The following is a 16,966-nucleotide window of genomic DNA, read 5'->3' on the forward strand; positions in this document are numbered from 1 at the left end:
GGTGGTCCAAGCTGGCTAAGACACACCTTAAGCTTTTACTTTTAAGGCCCAGAATTTTATGTCAGAGTCCTTATACTTGCACCGCCGACCTCTGTCACCACCAGCAGTCCTCGTCCATGGCCCTCCCATTCCTGCCCCTTGATCTCCAGGCACTGAGCCAGAGGGTTGTCTGGAGGCCCCAGGGCAAGGATACTAGTCTGCCATGCTGTGCCGTCTGACCTCCAGGCTGCCAGCCAGGATGTGGGGCAGGACTTCAGAGAAGCAGGTAAACGGGGTGGCCCCTGGGGGCCTGGGGCACGGGTATTAGCATCAAGGCTGGGGATCGCCCAGCCGGGGCCTGGTAACCTGTTTCCTGCTGTGCAGGCTATCCTAGTGTGCTGACATCCATTTTGCCGTCCTTCTCTCTCTTTCTTCCTCTTTCAAAGACAAGCAGAGGGCAGCAGAGGGACATGGAAAATCCCTGTGCTAACACACGGTCAGCCATCAACATGTCTGCAGGAGTAGGCCTGGGCTGAGGGCTGGCTGCTCTGCTCCCTCACGGTGGCTCAGGGGAGCCAGTTCAGCCAGGGACATCAGGATGAGGCCGTGTGGGGAGAGGCCAGGAAACAAAGTGCTGACCTGGAGGTTTGTCAGGAGAATTCCAGGGGCCCCTGGCACCTTGAAGAGGACTTTGTAGAAAGATAGAAGCCTTCCCTGTGAAGGAGGCAAGAGGGAGGGCATTGTGTTTTGGGTACTCTATTATATATATAGGATAGGAATAAAATGGATTATATTTTATATAGTGCTTAGAACAGGGCTTGGCACACAGTAAGCCTTATATTTATTACTATGTCTTGATCATCTTTTTGTAAACCAGCCTCCCTAACCTTGCCTCCACAACCCTGCACGATCTAGCCCTTGCCTTCCTCTCCTGCTCATGCCTCACTCACTCCTGGATTCTAAGCCACACTGGGCTTCTTCCTGTTCCTTAAGAAAGCCAGCCCTGCTCATCCTTGAATTTGCAAGGGCGGAGCTCCCCATCTGCAAAACAGGATCTGGGGAGTGAATCTGAGCTAGCAGGGCAATGGAAAATGGGAGGAATAGGCTGAGTTCGTTTCCAACAAACTATCAAAATTGGGGGATGCAAGTAAAGCAGTGCTTAGGAGAAATCTATAGCTCTAAAGGCATAGATCAGAAAAGCTGCAAGTCCATGACCCGAGCTTCCATATCAAGAAGCTGGAAAAGAAACAGCAAATTGAATCCTAAGAAAGCAGAAGGAAGGAAATTATAAAGATAAGAGCAGAAACTGGTGAAAGAGAGCAAACATACATTGGAGAAAATCGACAATGTCAAAAATTGGTTCTTTGAGCAGATTAATAAAATATTAATTTCCTCTCAAGCAATTAAGAGAAAAATATACATTGCCAATACCAGGAATGAAAAGGTGGTGCTATTACAGATCCTACAGATGTTAAAAGGTTAATAAGATTTTTTTAACAAACGACTTTATTTTCAATGGAGCCCAAATGTCAGTCATTTTCTCATTCTACTGCTTCTGTGTCCCTGTGGATCCTCTGTATCCATGAGGACAGCAGAACTCAGCAATTTTGCTAATGCCTCCTCCACTCATGAAAACAGAACAGCACAGTATTTTTTTTTTAACTGGGGCTCAGGGAAATCAGTTGTTTAAAATATAATGGCTTGAATGGAATTGGACACAGTGGAATGGAACAGAATAAAATAGCATAGGGTGGAATGGAACGCAATGGAACAGAACGGAATGGAATAGAACAGAATAGAATAGAAGTTAGACTTTGTGGCAGGCACTGGGCCTAATTTTGTAGTAGATATCCTCTAATCGAACAATTGTTGAACATCTGCTAGTTGTTTGGGATACAGTGGGGAACAAAACAGAGAGAAATCTCTACCCTTATAAAGCTTATATTCTAGTAAGGGAGACAGATATTAGCATGTGCATAAGGCCCTGAGGCTAAAGGTACGAGGATGGCCCTTATGAGGAATAGGCAAAAGGACAATGTGGCTTGGAGTTCAAGACCGATGGATGAGGCTGTAGAGACTGGAGGTCATCGTAGGGAGTCTGGATTTTAATAGGATGACCACATCATCATCATCATCATCATTAACTCTTATAGCACTTACTATGTGTCAGGCATTGTTCTAAGCCCTTAAAAATACAACTCTTTTTAAAAAAATGTTCACAATAGTCCTATAAGATATGTATAAAATCATGCCCACTTTACAGAAGGGGAAACCAAGGCACAGAGAGATTAATTAAATGTCAGTCTGGCTCCAGAGTCTGTTCTTTTAACCACTCTGCTACTTACAGTGCCAGATAACAGGCACCTTATAATCCTGTGGCAGATGTAATGTAAATATACAAATTACTATAGAATGCAAATCAAGAGAAAGATCTGGTGGGAAGTGTGCTGAGGGCAGGAAGTGAGGGGGGGATGTGCCCTCCCACTGGGTGTCAAGGTGGATCTGTAAACATACATGCCCAGAAACATTTATTTCATCTCTTTCCTCTGCAGAGTGGGAAAGGAGGGAACTGGGTTAAATTGGCAAAGGAAGGCTTGTACTCATAGGGTTGAGACTCCTCTGTGTCTTGCCATTTCTTGCAAAAGAGATGAATTTCAGCTTAGGGAGGACAAAAGAGGGTTTGGTTTCGGTCTCCACTCCCCTTATCTTCACCTCTATCCCTCTGGAAGGAGAAACAGAACAAGACAGCAGTAGAGAGTGGTCATGGAAGGCATATGGACTCTTGTGAATCCACACATGGGCAATAAGACTCTACTGAAGATTCCTCCCAGAATTTTCCCTTTGAAATTGGGGTGAGGAGGAAGTATGGTCATTGAGGAGGCGAGGGGAGGTGATGAGAAGGAAACACAGGAAACATGGGTGTGACCAATGGCAATGTGATCTCTTCTAACTTTTTTTTCTTTTTTAGTCATGGAGGGACAGCAGTCAAATGCCTTCCTCATGTCTTATCCATAGACTTGACCACATCGTGATGACAGTAAAGAGCATCAAAGATACAACTATGTTTTATTCCAAGATCCTGGGCATGGAGGTCGTGACTTTCAAGGTAATCACTTCCCCAGATGCCAAACTGCAGGTGGAATAAAATTTGATTATAATCCTTTAAAAAATAACCTAACTCCAGAAAAAAAAAAAAAAAAAAAGGAAAAAAAAACACACAGGAAATCTGTGAGAAAAATTAAAAGGATCAATGGGGGGGGGGGTTCCAAACTCTGAATAGTGGAACTTTCAGAGAGAGAATGGAGAAAATGGAAGGTAGGAAATTACCATAGAAATAATGCAAGAGAACTTTCTAGTTTTTATATAGAAAGTGTTGACTCAGTATCTAGAACATTGATACTTAGATATGTTCTTATGAAATTATAAAACATCAAAGTGAAAACAAAGATCCTAAGAGCTTTCTGAGAAGTTAAAAAGAAAAGAAATGTAGTTCAACTACAAAGGGAAAAGAAATACACAGATATCAGATTTCCCAAAAGTCACCTCAGAGACTAGATGACAATAGAAGAACACCTTCAAGATTCTGAGGAAAAATTTCAACCTACAATTCCATGCCCAAACAAACTATTAATCAAGGTGAGTGCAGAATAAAACATTCTTAGACATAAAAAGACTCATAAACTTTGCCCACTTGCTTTGAAAATTGAGAGTATGCTACATCAAAATGAGTGATTAAGCCAGGAATAAGGAAGATATTGAAATTAAGACACAGTGGATCCCAAGAGGAAGATCCTAGAAAGATACCTAGGAAACAATCAGTCCAGTTTGGAACAGGAGAAAGAAAGATCCCAAGAAAGAGAGATCCAAGGAAAAAAGGAGTTTTCCAGAGATTAAATACTATCCTTAAGAACTCAGAATAACTTCAAAAGTGGAAAATGCAGAGACATTTAAATATGTCTTAAACTGAAAGGGCCCATGGAATGGCAATCAGGGTAAAAATTTAAAAACTACTATGGAATGCTATGCACAAAAATAGAACTATGCACTATCAGACTGGACGTATACACAGCAAGACGAACAGGTCTTAAAAAGATCATGCTGAGTGAAAAGTGAAGAAATAGAACAAGGTCTACAGTGTGGTACCATTTATAACATACGCACATAAAACAATAACACACTTTTGACAATAACTTATGAAAACCAAAGGATGTACATCATACACATGCCTAGGGAGGGGACAGGAATGGAGAATGGCGATAAAAAGAATAAATATACAAATAAAACCAGAGAAGGGCCTTGCATGGGCCAATGATGATAACGAGGCATATGATGCCTCAACTCCATGTCCCTGGACACACTGGAGTGAAATTTCAGTACATCTATGATCAAGAAAAGTCCTAAAAGCTGCAAGAGTAGAGGGTGGATGTATTATCTACAAAAGAATGAAAAACAGATTAACATTAGATTTCTTATCAGCAACACCAGATTCAGGAAGACAACAAAGCAACATATTTAAAAAGCTGAGGGAGATACATGCACCCCTGTGTTCATTGCAGCGTTATTCACAATAGCCAAGACTTGGAAGCAACCTAAGTGCTCATCAAGGGATGAATGGATAAAGAAGATGTGGTATATATACACAATGGAATACTACTCAGCCATAAGAAATGATGAAATCCAGCCATTTGTGACAACATGGATGGACACTGAGGGTATTATGCAAAGTGAAATGTGTGTGGTGATGGGTTGTAATTAGTATTTGCGTGGTGAACATGATGTAATCTATGCAGAAATAGAAGTATAATGATGTACACTTGAAATTTATACAATGTTATAAACCAATGTTACTGCAATAAACAAAAAATTTAAAAATAAATAAATAAATAGCTGAGGGAAAATAACCTGCAGCCTCAAATTCTATACTCAGTCCATCTATCATTCAAGTGAAATAAAGTCACTTTCTGATAGAATGGATGTGGTGTCAATCATGGTGATATAAAAGAAATATAAAAATGATAAAAGCAATCGCCGAAGTTGAGAGGCACAGGAGAGGGAGGCAACGTGAAGATAAGGAGAGTAGGGCCGATGAGATACTAGCTGTAGTTCATCTATCAAAACATAAAGATGTAAGTGGGTTATTTAAAAATTGTAAAGGAACCAAACGAGGAACTAAAAACGATGTAGAATTCTATTGGGAGGGGTAGTCGTATGGATAAGCTAAATTCTCATTTATCATAGCAGGGAGAGGAGAGAAAATATCTAAAGTTGCTAAATAAACAAATAGTGGCACATCATTTAGGGACTGTGTCTGGAAGCACACAGGAGAAAACTCAACTACCAGCGGGTTAAATAAGATAGTTTTCTTTTTCTCTCATTTATCAACCAGTACAGAGGAAGGCTGTCAGGGCTGGGGCAATGGCTGGGAAGAAGGAGGAAGTGAATAGGCAAAAAGTGCCAGCTCAATGGGGTGGGGAGGTTCCCAGAAGCCCCACCCACAACCTCTGCTGACATCTCATTGTCCAGTCAGTCGTACACGGCCTCCCAGCAAGGAATGCTGGGAAATGTAGGTTTTTAAAGCTGGGTGCACAACTGACCCCATTGAAATTTGGATTATGTTTTTAAGAAAAAAGGGAGAAATGTATATTAAGCAGACAAATTACTGTTTCTGCCATGGATAGTATAAACATATTCTTTGGAGATATGGAAATAATTTCCAGAAGAAATACACACACACACACACACACACACACACATACACACATACACACACGTTGAAAGCAGTTGCCTCTAGGGAATGAGACTGGGGTGGGGCAAGAGGCTGTTGCTTTTTCATCAAAAGCCTTGTTCTACTTTTTTTTTAACCTTGCTGGGGTAAGTTGGGGGGCTTTGCCTCACATTCATCTTGGAGGTTGAGTTCTAGGTTGTCTTCTCTCTCCAAATAGGGAGACCGAAAAGCACTGTGTTTTGGAGACCAGAAGTTTAACCTCCACGAGGTGGGAAAGGAATTTGAACCCAAAGCCGCTCACCCAGTTCCTGGCTCCCTGGACATATGTCTGATCACAGAGGCGCCCTTGGAGGAAGTGGTCCGGCACCTCCAGGTGAGCTGGACCTCCATTCTTTTGGAGACAGCTGCTGTAGACGCAGTGGAAACAGAAGCATGAGCCAGGGAGGTCTTCCTCAAACTTCAGACATAACGGGAAATGTTTCATCACAGCCAGACAATGCCTATACATAATTGTTTACTCATTATTTTTATTGACATCATTTTTTATGTAAACAAAGGTATTTTAAAAGGAAACTTTACATCACCCTTGTAAAAAAAATCATACCTAAATTCTTTTTACATAAATATACTTATATAAAAAGAAAATGTTCAACCAAGTAAATGAAAAACCCATTATATCTTGGCACAAAGGGAAGGTAACTATAAAACAAACAGCTATAAAAGCATCACAATGTCATTAGCTTCTAATCACTTTTGTTCTCTGAGCTCTCTGGGCCAGACATTCCAAAGGGAGAGTTGGCAAGTGGTTAAGAGGGTGCTAAAGACTTGTTAGCATCCACCAGAGACTTTCTTCTTGGTATAATCAGAAGGATTGAAGAGGGAATAATTTCTGATTCACTGTTATTTAATTTGGTGTCTCTGTAACACAAAATGATTTCATGTAAAGGGGGTATCAGGTTTCCTTTTGGGGAACACAGATCGAGGTCTTGAATATATTCTGTAGAAACATCCTGGATTTCTTCCTTGGAAAGTATCAGTGAAAAAGTCTGGTTTAGAAGTAAAGTGGGGAAAGTATAGGGGTTAAGAGCATGGACTTTGGCCTAGACCACCTGGGTTTGAATTCTGATTCTGTCACTTACTAGATAATACTAGGTACTACTATTATCTCCATTTTACAGATGAGGAAACTGAGGTACAGAGCAGTTAGGTATTTTGCCCAAGGCATACAAGCTGGTAAGTGGCTGGAGCACAGTGAGGGTGAGGAGAATGGTAGATGAGGTCAGAAAGGTACAGGGGTCTTCTAGGCCACTATAAGGAATTAAATTTTGGTCTCACACATGGACTGTGATGAGTGACTTTTGCCTTCTCCTCCCACTTCAGGCTTGTGATGTCCCCATTGAGGAGGGTCCAGTCCCCAGAACGGGGGCTAAAGGGCCTATTATGTCCATCTACTTCCGAGACCCTGATAGAAACCTGATTGAAGTGTCCAACTATATCTCCTCGTGATTGAGGCTGGCCCTCCTCCATTCTGTTCCCTGCGATGTTGCCCTCTCCCTTCCTTCCTGCAAACCCTCGCCCAGGCCCAGAGACCTCCAAGGACTGAGGACTTAGGCATTTCATACATCCTTCTGGGGGGACCTGAGATGGGTTTGGGACCAAACCCACACGTCTGAATGTCCTCCATCCAAGCTGCCCCAATAAATTAATAACTTCTCAATATGAGCTCTTCGGTATTATTGTCTTGGCATTACATATGGGTGTTGGTCTAGGGCGTGAGGTCTCTGAGCTGTTTGGGGGTCAGTGACCAGAGTATGACACCTCTGAGAACCAAATCCAGAGTCATCCCCTTGGGATTCAAGGCCCTTGACAGATTTCTCCTTGTCAGTGAGCCCACCCTTTTTCATCTTTTTGGAACTCACCTCACTCTTTCCAAGTGCTGCCTGCTGTTTCCTCCACCCCATAGGTTTCACTGAACCCCAAGATCTCTATGATTCCTATGGGACCTTCAAGGACTAGCCCAGATGATACTACCTCCTCCTGAAGCATCTTTTCTGGTCTCACCCCCAGGGTACTTTCTACCTTTGGATCCGGTAGATCCAGACTCATCTCAACTGAGGCTCAGCTCCTGACAGAGTAGACGGACAAGAACGAATTTTCTCTTTCTGTCCTCCCCCCTGACCACACCATTCACTCATTCAGTCAACTAATAAACATATATTGAGCACCTACTGTGTGCTTGGCCCTGTTCCAGGCATTGGAGAGACAATGTTGAACAGAAGAGCTAAGCATATCTACGTTTGTGGAGCTGCCATTCTATGGGAGAGATACAAAACAAATAAAATTAAGTAAGGAAGACATTAAGTATGTCAGAGGATGATAAATGCTTTGGAGAAAAAGAAAACATGAAAAAGAGGGAACGCAGATAAAAACTGTTGGGACAATTTCCAAGGTGTAATGGGATGGTCAGGGAAAACCTCACTGAGGAGGAGACATTTGAGCACAGATCTGAAGAGATGAGGGAGGGAGCCGCACTGATAGCGGGAGGAAGAGCATTCCAGGCCAAGAGAACAGCCAGCGCAAAGGCCCTGAAGTATGAATGTGCCTGGTGTGTGTGAGGAACAGCGAGGCCAGTGCTGTGGGAGCAGAGTGAGTGAGGGAGAGCAGGTGGAGGTGAGATTGGAGAGGTGGTGGGGACAGATTGTGTAGGGCCTCCTGGACCACGGAGAAGACTCTGGCTTTTACTCTGAGTGAGAGGGGAGCCACAGGAGGGTCGTCAATGGAGGAGGGCCGTGATCTGACTTAGGATTTAACAGGTTCCCTCTGGCTGCTGTAAGGAAAATAGACTGTAGGGGTGAGGGCGGAAGCAGGGGGACCGTGAGGAGGAGGCTACTGCAGTGGTCCAGGCCAGTGATGCCGGTGCTGCAGGCGAGGTGATAAAAAGTGGTTAGATTCTGGAGATACTTTGAAAACAGAGACTGGATGAGTTCACCATGAGAGAAAATGTCAACTAGAGAAGAGGCTCAAGGACATTTAGAGTTCTGAAACAAGAGGAGGAACCAGCAAATGAGGCAGGCAAAGAGGAAGGGAAGCATATGGCTTCCTGAGTGAATGAGTGATAGATGAAGGAGCATATGTGAGAGTCTCTCGGAGGTATGGGAGCCCCTAGCCTTATGGACTCTTGTCTCTAAACAGTCCCCAGATGGTAGTTCAGCCATGCCCTTTGAGTGAACCCCCAGGGAGCCCCAAAAACGCTGGGAATAGAGGATGTGTAAGGATGTGACTTTCAGCCTGTGAAAGGCTTTGCCAAAAGCTGTAGCAGGTTTTCTGCCTATTTTTAAAAGACAGCTTGCCTTGGACCCAGATGTTACATGCCTGGAAATAAATGATTTACAGAAGGAAGGAAGGGAGGGAGGAAGGGAGGAAGGGAGGAAGGGAGGAAAGGAGGAAAGGAGGGAGGGAGGGAGGGAGAAAGGAAGGGCAGCAGATGGGTGGATGAATGAATGGGCAGGTGGATGGGTGGATGGATAGATGGGTGAGTGGGTGGACAGATGGGTAGATGGACTGACATCCCCTGCCCCTGGAGAAACTCTTTCATATGTGTCACAGAGAGAGGAATATGAGTTTGTAAACTGCAGTTCTGCTGTAACAGGGAAAAGACTGGAAACAACCCAAATGTCCATCAGCAGATGAATGGTTAAACAAACTACAGTATATCCACTCCATGGAATACTACTCAACAATAAAAGGAATGAATCTATGAGGCCAGCACTACCTGATACCAAAACCAGACAAAGACATAACAAGAAAACTACAGACCAATATCTTTTATGAATATAGATGCAAAAACTTCAACAAAAGACTAGTAAATAGAATTCAGCAGCATATAAAAGGATTATACACCATGACCAAGTGGAATTTACCCTAGGAATGCAAGATTGGTTCAACATACAAAAATCAATCAACGTAATACACCATATTAATAGAATAGAGGACAAAAACCACATGATCTCAAAAGATGCAGAAAAAGCATTTGACAAAATTCAACACCCTTTCATGATAAAAACACACAACAAACTAGAAATAGAAGAGAACTTCCTCAACCTGGTAAAGGGCATCTACAAAAAAACTACAGCTTACATCATATTTATTTATTTATTTATTTATTTTTATAATTTTATTTATTTATGTATTTATTTTTTTCCCCCAAAGCCCCAGTAGATAGTTGTATGTCATAGCTGCACATCCTTCTAGTTGCTGTATGTGGGTCGTGGCCTCAGCATGGCTGGAGAAGCGGTGCATCGGTGCGCGCCCGGGATCCAAACCCAGGCCGCCAGCAGCGGAGAGCGTACACCTAACCGCTAAGCCACCGGGCCGGCCCTTACATCATATTTAATAGTGAAATACTGAAAACTTTCTCCTGAAGATCAGGAACAAGAGAAGGATGTCCTCTCTCAGCACTTCTATTCAACATTGTACTGGAGGTTCTAGCCAGCGTAACTAGGCAAGAAAAAGAAATAAAATGCATCTGTATTGGAAAGAAAGAAGGAAAACTATCCCCATTTGCAGATGACATGATCTTGTACACAGAAAATCTTAAGGAACTCACAACAAAGTCATTATGTATAAGCTCAGCAAGGTTTAAAGACACAAGATCATAGAAAACTTAATCGTATTTCTATACACTAACAATGAACAATCCAAAAATGAAATTAAGAAAAAATTCCACTTAGCATCAAAAAGAATAAAATACTTAGTAATAAATTTAACAAAAGATGGGCAAGACTTCTACACTGAAAACTATAAAACATTGTTCAAAGAAATTAAAGACCGGGGCCGGCCTGGTGGCACAGCGGTTAAGTGTGCGTGCTCCGCTTCAGTGGCCTACGGTTCGCAGGTTTGGATCCTGGGTGCACACCGACGCACTGCTTGTCAAGCCACGCTGTGGCGGCGTCCCATATAAAGTAGAGGAAGATGGGCATGGATGTTAGCCTAGGGCCAATATTCCTCAGCAAAAAAGAAGAGGATTGGCATCAGATGTTAGCTCAGGGCTTATCTTCCTCACAAAAAAAAGAAAGAAATTGAAGAACTAAATAAATGAAAAGACATCACGAGTTCACGGACTGAGGACTTTATAGTGTTAAGACAGATTTAATGCAATCTCTATCAGAATCCTAGATTGCTTCCCTGCAGAAACTGACAAACTGTTGCTAAAATTCATATGGAAATGCTAGGGACCCAGAATAGTTATAACAATCTTGAAAAAGAAATACAGAGTTGGAGGACTCATACTTCCCAATTTAAAAACTTACTACATGGCTACAGTAATCAAGACTGTGTGGTGGCATAAAAACAGATATATAGATCAATGGAATAGAATTGAGAGTCCAGAAATAAACTCATACATTATGGGCAACTGATTTTTGACAACTGTGCCAAGACAATTCAACGGGGGAAAGAAGAGTCTTTTCAATAAATGGTGCTGAGACAGCTGGATATACACATGCAAAAGAATTAAATTGGATCTCTACTTCATACCATATACAAAAGTTAACGCAAAATGAATCAAAAACCTAAATGTAAGAGCTAACACATGCAAAAAATTAAATTGGATCTCTACTTCATACCACATACAAAGGTTAACTCAAAATGAATCCAAGACCTAAACATAAGAGCTAAAACTATAAAACTTTCAGAAGAAAATATAGGCATAAATCTTCATGACCCTGGATTAGGCAATGGTTTCTTAGATATGACACCTAAAACATAAGCAACCAAAGAAAAAACAGATAAATTGGACTTTATCAAAACTAAAAGCTCCTGGGCCGGCCTGGTGGCTTAGCGGTTAAGTGCGTGCGCTCCGATACTGGTGGCCCGGGTTCGGATCCCGGGCGTGCACCGATGCACCGCTTCTCCAGCCATGCTGAGGCTGCATCCCACATACAGCAACTAGAAGGATGTGCAACTATGACATACAACTATCTACTGGGGCTTTGGGGAAGAAAAAAAGGAGGAGGATTGGCAATAGATGTTAGCTCAGAGCGGGTCTTCCTCAGCAAAAAGAGGAGGATTAGCACGGATGTTAGCTCAGGGCTGATCTCCCTCACAAAACAAACAAACAAACAAACAAAAAACCTAAAAGCTCTTGTGCTTCAAAGGACATGCTCAACAAAATGAAAAGACAACCCACAAATAGGAGAAAAAATTTGCAAATCACATATCTATAAGGGCCTAGCATCCAGTATATACAAAGAACTCTTACTACTCAACAATAAAAAGACAAATAATCCAACTAAAAATGGGCAAATGACTTGAATATACATTTCTCTAAAGAAGATATACAAATGGCCAACAAGCACATGAAAAGATGCTCAACATCATTAGTCATTAGGGAAATGCAAATCAAAACCACAATGAGCTACCACATCACATCCACTAGGATGGCTAGAATCAAAAAGAGGGACAATATCAAGTGTTGGAGAGGATGTAGATAAATTGGAAGCATTGTATAACTGCTGTGGAGAACACTTTTGCAGTTCCTCAAAAAGTTAAATACACTATGGCAAACAGTATGAAGATTCCTCAAAAAATTAAAAACAGAAATACCTTATGATCCAGCTATCCCACTACTGGGTATCTACCCAACAAACCTGAAATCAACAATCCAAAGAGGCTTATGCACCCCTATGTTCATCGCAGCATTATTCACTGTAGCCAAGACATGGAAGCAACCCAACTGTACCTCAACTGATGATTGGATAAAGAAGATGCAGTATATATATACCATGGAATACCACTCAGCCATAAAAAAAGACAAAATCGTCCCATTTGCAGCAACGTGGATGGACATGGAGGATATTATGTTAAGCAAAATAAGCCAGAAAGAACAACACACACAGTGCATGATTTCACTCATATGGGGAAGATAAACCAACACATAGACAGATAGAACTGTTTGATGGTTACCAGGGGCAAGGGGGGTGGGAGTGGGGCACAAGGGGTGGAGGGATGCATTTATATGGTGACTGACAAACAATAATGTACAACAAAAATTTCACACACACAAAAAAAGTTAAATACAGAATTACCATATGACTCCACACTTTCATTCCCAAATATATACCCAAGAGAACTGAAAACATATGTCCACATAAGAACTTTTACATGGGGGCCGGCCCGGTGGTGCAGCGGTTAAGTGTGTGTGCTCTGCTGCGGCAGCCCGGGGTTCGCAGATTCAGATCCTGGGCGCACACCGACGCACTGCTTGCTAAGCCATGCTGTGGCGGCATCCCATACAAAGTAGAGGAGGATGGGCATGGATGTCAGCACAGGGCCAATCTCTCTCATGAAAAAAGGGGAGGATTGGCATCGGATGTTAGCTCAGGGCTAGTCCTCCTCACAAAAAAAAAAAAAAACTTTTACATGAATGTTCACAGCAGCATTATTCATGATAGCCAAAAATGTTCATTAATTGAACGAATGGACAAGCATAATGTAGAATGTTCATACAACGGAATACTATTCAGCCATAAAAAGGAATAAAGTACTTAGATCCATACTACAACATGAATGAACTTTAAAAACTTTATGTAAGGTGAAAGATGCCAGTCACAAAAGGCCACATATTGTATGATTCCATTTATGTGAAATGTCCAGAACAGGCAAATCCATGAGACAGAAAGTAGACTAGTGGTTGCCAAGGTTTTGGGAGAGGCAGAAATGGAATGAGGAATGACTATTAATGGGTAGAGGGCTTCTTTTAGGGGTGATGAAAATGTTCTAGAATTGGATAGTGGTAATGGTTGTACAACCTTGAGAATATACTAACCACTGAAATGTACACTTTAAAAAGGTAAATTTTATAGTATGTGAATTACATCTCAATAAAAAAGAATGAACTATTGAACACACAACAACCTGGTTGAATGTCACAGACATTATGCCGAGCAAAAGAGGCACATACTATCTGATTCCATTTATATGAAGTTCAAAAACAGGCCAAAAAAACACAGTATCATATGTTCTTTTTGGGTACATACATACGTAGTAATGAAATAAAAATACTCATGAGAAAGATAAACACCAAACTCAAGGTAGTGGAAGGAGAGAGGGGAATGGAATTGGTGCAAGGACTTCAATCGTATTTGTAATACATTTCTTTTAAAAAGGATCTGAAGTAAATAAGGCAAAATATTAGTGTTTGACAAAGGGGATGCTTGTTAGAGTGTCCTTTACACATTTCTCTTAAAAAACAAAGCAATTTGGTTCTGAGGTAAATGTTTGACTCTTTAGCAGGCTTTCGTTGATGCTTCTTGCGGGGCTATTGACAGTGAGGGAAGCCGGGCTCCTTCCCAGCCCTGGAGGACTCCACAGTCCGGAAGAGGCACAAACAGTCCAAATGCCACGGGCTTGGACCAAGCTCCGGAACCCCAGAAGATGCCCAGAGGGAGGGAACCAGTCAGGGAAGGCTTCCGGGAAGAGAGGACGTTTGGGCTGATTCTCAAATGGAGGCCTGACAGAGAGGACGCTTGGGCCAGACACCCCACCCCCAACCCCACCCTCGTCGGTCTCCCCCAAAGCCTGGCCTGGCCTTGCCGATTCCCTTATCTGCCCACTCCCAGCTGCCTCCCTGCTGGCTGAACTGTCGCCGCAGACTTCTGGGCCTATGCCCCCTCCATGGGGATGGGGGAGGGAATGGGGTGAGGCCCAGCCTCAGAGCCTCAGGGTTTTTGCTCTTGATGGAGGCAGGGCTCTGAGGCCCCCACTCCCCACCCTTTACTTCCCTTCCTGAGCCCTTTCTCCGCTCCAGTTATGAAGAAATGGCCTGTGAGTCCAGCGGCCAAACCCTTGTCTGAGATATGCCTCCAGCCTGCCCTGGTGGAGGAGGACAGATTTCCCTACCCTGCTCCGACATCGCACCCGTGGTTTCTAATAATAACAACAATGAGGAGGGTTACCATTACAGAGCTCACCATTTATGGTGCACCAGGCAGGCCCTGTGTTGAGTGGCTGCTCAACAACATTTGATGCGGGTTCTGTGATTGTACCCATTTTCCAGGCAAAGAAACTGAGGTTCAGAGGGTGGCTTGCCCAGGAATCATGCAGCAAATCAGTGTCAGAGCTGAGACAAGAACCCGGGGCCTTGGATGAACATCTTCATTTCTCTGCGCCTACTCTCAGTCTGGAAGATGGGGGCAATTACTCGCACTTACATCACAAGGACCTGGTGAGAATGGGATAAAATCATGCGTGGAGAGCACTTAGCACAGTGCCTGGGGTGGCTCGGCAAACAACGCTGCTGTTGTTATTAATATTATATTAGTGCTAGGAAAAGGATTAGCATCAGAATTAGTATTAGTACTGTCATGATTATTGTTGTTGATACAATTAAAATGAATAATTCTTAGAATTAGTATTAGCATTAATAATAGTACTGGTCTTAGATTAGAATTAGTATTAGCATTACCATCACTACTAAAATAGTATTAGTGATAGTATCAATATTAGAATTAATATTAGTGTCAGTAAATAGACTTAGTATTGGTATTGGTGTCAGCGTGTTATTAGCATTAGTACTAGAATTAGTAGTAGTGCTAGTAAAAAAGCGCCAAGTACTATCCCTTGTATACAGCAGGCACTCAATAAATAAATAAGAATACATAACATTTATTGAGATTTCAGATTCAAGTGAGTTAAAATCACTTACTGGATTAAATCTCTTTTAGTCACGCCAATCACCCTATGGAGTAGCCACTATTATTACCCTATCTTTACAGATGAGGAACTGAGGTCCAGAGGGGATAGTAACTCGCCCAAGGCCACACGGTCAGTTGGTGGTTAAGGCAGTCTATACATGAGAGTGGCCTGGCTCCAGAGTGGATGTCCTGAAACCATTGCCACTTAAGTCAGAGGAGTCTTTGTCCTTCTTCTTACTGATGAGAGCTTGGCACAGGGCGTGGCACACAGCAGGAGCTCAATAATTGCAAAGTCATGGCCTTGCACTCTTTCCTCCTCAAATATCCCATTCTGTATATAAGGACACTGAGGCCCAGAGAGGTAAGATGAGGACGATAAACTCCCTCGGGGGTGTGCCAGTGGGCGAGCAGACCCCACTGACTCAGGGCTCCCTCCTTGCCCTCTGCCCTAGGTGGGTCTCCATCTGTAGAATGGGTGGTCAGGAGAGCTTCCTGTCCCATGGAGTCCTGGGGCCATGACGGGGTAGTCTTACCCCTGCCCTATGGGGACCCAAGTTGGACACCTACTGTGTGTGCATATGTCCAATGATTTCACACAGAGAAAGTGCTCAGAACAGGCCAGGCATGGTCTATGTCAGCATGAGACACTGGTTGTTGTCACTGTTGTTACTAATTGGGGGAGGCAGGAGGAGGTGCAGAGCCCCAGAAACTCTCTGGAGGTCCCTCTCAGCAGGTTGAGGGCAGAGTCACAGGCCACATGGGTCCACATCAATCTACATCCCCGTCCCACCCACTCCAGCACCACCTGCCCAGGGCATACCCGAGGCTGCCACCTGGGGTCTCATGGACTTCCTCTCAGACTCTTTGACTGTCTCTGTCCCCTCTCTACAGCATCGTCTTTGTCTCCCTTCTCAGTTTCTCCACCTGTGTCCTTGGCCTCTGTCATTTTCAGGCTTTACCTTTCTCCTTCTGTCCATCTGTCTGTCTCTCATTCTCTTTGCCTCTCTCTATATCTGTCTTTAACAGTGTCTCTCCCCATCTCTGTCTCTCCTTTCTTTCTGTGCCTTCTCTCTGCCTCCTTCCAGTTCTGTGTCTCTCTCTGTTTATCTCTGTCTTCCCATTTCTATCTCTCTCTCTCTGTTTCTGTCGCTGTCTCTCTGTCTCTCTCCCTTCTCTATCCCTTCAATTCTCCTTCCCTTCCCCTACTCTATCCCACTCCTCAAGGACCCAGAGGAACCAACCCCTGTTCCCATCTGTTTCCCGCCTCCAAAGCAGCATGGCGGGCAAGAAGTTGAGGCCGCTGTCCCTGGGTGGCCCCCCCAGCCCCGCCCCCCATCCCAAGACAGCCTGTTACCGCGGAGCCAACAGCCACCGTGGCCTCCATCTGATAAGACTTATCTGCTGCCCCAGGGTAGGCCAGAGCTGGCGTAAGCCCCAGTGGGGTGCTGAGTGTGTGTGCCCCTGCCATTCGCGCCAGCCCTGGCCTGGCCCCCGGGCTGAGCCTGGGTCTTCAAGATGTCCCATGGGCTCTAGTTCAATTCTCACCCAACCTCTCTGAGCCTCATTCTTC

General features: G+C 43.5%; 1 protein-coding gene across 1 annotated transcript; it reads left to right on the forward strand.

The window, feature by feature from the left end:
- Positions 1-202: 202 nt before the first annotated feature.
- GLOD5 (glyoxalase domain containing 5) lies at positions 203-7,210 on the forward strand. Its single transcript, XM_058535818.1, has 4 exons — positions 203-265; positions 2,948-3,085; positions 5,922-6,077; positions 7,085-7,210. The coding sequence occupies exons 1-4, from the start codon at positions 203-205 to the stop codon at positions 7,208-7,210; spliced, it is 483 nt and encodes a 160-aa protein (XP_058391801.1).
- The last annotated feature ends 9,756 nt before the right edge of the window (positions 7,211-16,966 follow it).

This window comes from Diceros bicornis, chromosome X (assembly GCF_020826845.1).
Source record: "Diceros bicornis minor isolate mBicDic1 chromosome X, mDicBic1.mat.cur, whole genome shotgun sequence".
NCBI classification, from domain to species: Eukaryota; Metazoa; Chordata; class Mammalia; order Perissodactyla; family Rhinocerotidae; genus Diceros; species Diceros bicornis.